The sequence below is a fragment of the Vigna unguiculata genome, chromosome 5, assembly GCF_004118075.2.
Source record: "Vigna unguiculata cultivar IT97K-499-35 chromosome 5, ASM411807v1, whole genome shotgun sequence".
NCBI classification, from domain to species: Eukaryota; Viridiplantae; Streptophyta; class Magnoliopsida; order Fabales; family Fabaceae; genus Vigna; species Vigna unguiculata.
The window spans coordinates 19334461-19336726 of NC_040283.1; the positions used below are offsets into that span (position 1 = coordinate 19334461).

Consider the following 2266-nt stretch of genomic DNA (forward strand, 5'->3'; position numbering starts at 1 on the left):
AGTGTACCACACCTAGCTTGACTCGACCAAATAAGTAAACAATACATGTACCAAGGCGGCCAAGTATTCAGCCTAGGCCGAGTCAGCCTAACTTATATCGGTTCTAACCTACACACATCGTCAAGGTAGGTAGCCAGTCTAGGCCGGCTACTCCAGCAAACCCGGTAAGATTAAAGCCCAGGCCGACAACTCCAATAAACTTAGTAAAATAGAAGCCCCTGCGTTCAATAGGTCTTAAGGGCCTGGGTTTGGGCCCAGGCCCACTCATAGCCCAAGCTAGATCCCAAGTCAAGGCCAGGCCCATGAGATAATCAGACATCATTAATGCTCTATAAATACGCGTTCATTAATCACTTATTTGACTCTCTGAGAGCTTTGACTTACTTGAGCTTCGGAGACTCTTCTGCAAGTAACCCCTCCTGGGTTCAAGCTGACATGTATCAACCGGAGAGAGGCCAACTGAAGAGATAGCAGACTACATGATAAGGTGACAGTTGTGCCTAACTCATCTTATTTGTTATCTGCAAGAACATCTTGGTTGATCCAAAATATTTTCTCCTAATTGTAAATACTATAATACATAAAATAAAGGATGCAAACTTTATTTTCAAATCTCAATTATTTAAGATAAGATTTTGCTCTGCAACTCTTGCAGTCTCCGTAAAATCCCTATCTTGCTTTTATGGTCCGTACAGTAAAATTTTTTTGAACCAAAAAAAAAGAGGAAATATTGTATACTCAACTTTGTGCTGGTCCCTGTTTCTGTAGTAGAACGTCTTTAAATATATGTTTCCAATAATGGTAGTTCACTCAAACTGAAGATAAGCCTTAAAAAGAGAGCCTCCCAAAAAATGAAGTTTACGACCTTTTTCTCTCTGTTTCTACTTTGTGCCTTCACCTGGAACCTCCCTTCAGCCAGCGCTGATGTGGTAGACACTGACGGTAATCCTCTTGAAAATAGTGGCACATACTTTGTGAGGCCAGTTATAATAACTGGAAACGGGGGTGGGGTAGAATTTGCAGCAACCGGAAACGAAACTTGCCCTTTATCTGTTATCCAAGTTTCGAGTCCTTTCGCTAACGGCATACCGATACTAATTTTAAGCCCAGAGGAAAAGCTTTATATAGAAGAAGGTTCTCTTGTTGACATTGGGTTCTCTTTTGTACCCCTGTGTTCTCCCTATCCATCTAAGTGGACTGCTGTGAAGGGTTTGGGAGATAAGCTCTCTATTAAACTTAATGGGTACGACAACATAGTAGCCGGTAAGTTTACAATTAAGGGACGTCCGCCCATCATCGGGGGCTACCGCATCTTGTTCTGTCCTGATGACGAGAGTTCATGTGGATATGTTGGGATTCAGTTTGATGATAAAAGAAACAGGCATTTGGTGGTGACTCAGAGTCAGGAGAGTGCCTTGTGGATTCGGTTTCAGAGAACTGCACCCGCATTACCTGCAACTGCAACTGCATCTGCGTGAACTACCACTACCCCTGAAAGGTCATGTGTAGTTTCTCATAGTGAGAGACAACATTGTTGTAATAATTGCATGACTAAATAACATAATTGGAGTTGATGTTTTCCGCACAGAGTACTATGTTTATGAAGCTTTATTTTAATTTAGTTATAGGGTTTTTTTTTTATACTTTTTTTCCTAATTATATATATGTTATTTAAAAATAAAGTTAGAAAATAAACTTCCATCTTGAAGAATTTAGTCGACTAAATTATAAGATATAAAAAATATATAAAAGTACATTAATAAACGTTATAAGGAATTTTTTTATTATTTTATTATAAAAATCTCGAGGTATAAATAGTGTTTGGAACATGAACTTTTGTATAAGTGATAAAATCCGAGTTTTGGTTCGAATGCTCTTGATGGTGAAATTGAATCTCACGTTGTCCATTAGAGAAAGAATCATGGGCAAAATATTTTTCGACGCTCAACAGTATTATGAGAAGTAGTTAGTATGAATTCTCATTGATCCTATTCCCCAAAGAAATGCCATGTGTATTTACAATATTTCAGACTTTTTACATCATAGTATATGTCTCAGTTTTTGAACAATCGATACATATTGTTCTTGCAGAGAACAAATAAGATACATTAGGCACAAGTGTCACCTTATCCATGTAGTCCGCTATCTTCTCAGTTGGCCTCTTTCCGGTTGGCCTACTAAGTCAGCGAAGGCTCTTAGAAAGTCAAATCAGGTGATTAATGAAGTAATGAATGCGTACCTTTAATTTGTGGGGTCCAAGTGTATT

General features: G+C 38.5%; 1 protein-coding gene across 1 annotated transcript; it reads left to right on the forward strand.

The window, feature by feature from the left end:
- The first annotated feature begins 797 nt into the window (after window positions 1-797).
- Window positions 798-1585, forward strand: LOC114184283 (kunitz-type trypsin inhibitor KTI1-like). The gene has a single exon (XM_028071572.1). The coding sequence runs from the start codon at window positions 852-854 to the stop codon at window positions 1476-1478; it is 627 nt and encodes a 208-aa protein (XP_027927373.1). The 5' UTR covers window positions 798-851; the 3' UTR covers window positions 1479-1585.
- Window positions 1586-2266: the final 681 nt, after the last annotated feature.